This window comes from Rhea americana, unplaced genomic scaffold, assembly GCF_003343005.1.
Source record: "Rhea americana isolate MKP2758 unplaced genomic scaffold, rheAme1 scaffold_1129, whole genome shotgun sequence".
NCBI lineage: Eukaryota > Metazoa > Chordata > Aves > Rheiformes > Rheidae > Rhea > Rhea americana.
In genome coordinates, this window is record NW_028185183.1 from 2616 (window position 1) to 3994 (window position 1379).

The 1379-nt window shown below is 65.5% G+C and overlaps 1 protein-coding gene across 1 annotated transcript in view; it reads right to left on the minus strand.

Annotated features, from left to right (window-relative positions):
• LOC146600861 (sodium/potassium-transporting ATPase subunit alpha-3-like) overlaps positions 1–1379 on the minus strand; it is a gene marked incomplete at both ends in the record, with an annotated part of 10605 nt that overhangs the window by 2612 nt on the left and 6614 nt on the right. The window contains 2 exons of the mRNA XM_085316539.1: positions 550–700; positions 1342–1378. Coding sequence (XP_085172665.1) covers positions 550–700; positions 1342–1378 — 188 coding nt within the window. The remainder of the gene's footprint in view (positions 1–549; positions 701–1341; position 1379) is intronic.

Sequence of the window (1379 nt, forward strand, 5' to 3'; positions counted from 1 at the left end):
ACGTCGGAGCCAGCGATGCCCATGGCCACCCCGATGTCGGCCTTCTTCAGCGCTGGGGAGTCGTTGACACCGTCGCCTGTCACCGCCACGATGGCGCCCTGGGGACACAGAGGTGAGGGATGGGGACTGGGATGGGGACAGTGACCAGGGCCCATCACCGCCACCATGGCACCCTGGGGACACGGGGACACGGAGGTGAGGGATGGGGACTGGGATGGGGACTGGGATGGGGACAGTGACGAGGGCCCATCACCGCCACCATGGCACCCTGGGGACACGGAGGTGAGGGATGGGGACTGGGATGGGGACAGTGACCAGGGCCCATCGCCACCATGACAGTGCCATCAGGACATCGATGGGGTCATCAGGACAGGAGGAGTGAGGGACGGGGACCAGGCCCATGCCCACCCTGATGGCATCCTGGGGACGAGGGGGGCAGGGGAAGCCTCTGGTGACCCTGGTGGCCAGTTTGGGTGGTTTGGGGGAGACCCTGAAGGCTGAGCTTGGAGAGGTCTGGGGGACCGTGGTGGAGCGGTTTGGGGCGCGGACCTGGCGCTGGCAGCCCTCGACGATGATGAGCTTCTGCTGGGGGGACGTGCGGGCGAAGACGATCTCGGTGTGGTTCTGCAGGATCTCGTCGATCTGCTCCGACGACATGTCCTTGAGGTCGGTGCCGTGGATCACGCAGGCCTTGGCGTCCCTGGGGAAGCGAGGGGCACGCGGGGCGCTGAGGCCAGCCCAGCACCCTGAGCCCCAGGGCTGCCCCCTTCCCCTGCCCCCAAAACCKCTCCAGGGTCCCCTGCACCCCAGCCAGCCCTGGGATGCACCTCGGCATGGCTCCAGCCCCACGTAGCTCAACACCCTGCACCCCATCCTTCGTCCCCAGCACCCCAACACCTCTCCAGCATCCCCCACATAGCTCCAGCACCCCGTAATTCAGCACTGTGCACCCCATCCCTCAACCCAGCACCCCAGTGCATCTCCAACATCCCCTGCACTGCACCCCAGCACCTCTGCATGGCTCCAGCACCCAACGGCTCAAAAGGCTGCACCTCAACCTTCATCTCCTGCACCCCAGCACCTCTCCAGCATTCCTTGCACCACACCCTAGCACCTCTGCATGGCTCCAGCACCCCATAGCTCAACACCCTGTACCTCAGCCTTCGTTTCCTCCACCCCAGCACTGCATCCTATTGCCTCTGCATGGCTCCAGCACCCTCCACCTCAACTTCCATCTCCTGCACCCCAGCACCTCTCCAGCATCCCCTGCACTGCACCCTGGTGCTTCTGCGCCCCAAACCTCTCCCAAGTCCCCCTCTAGCCCCTGCACCCCAGCCCTACCTGGGGTTGACCTGGCTGACGGGGATGTTGAGGCGGGC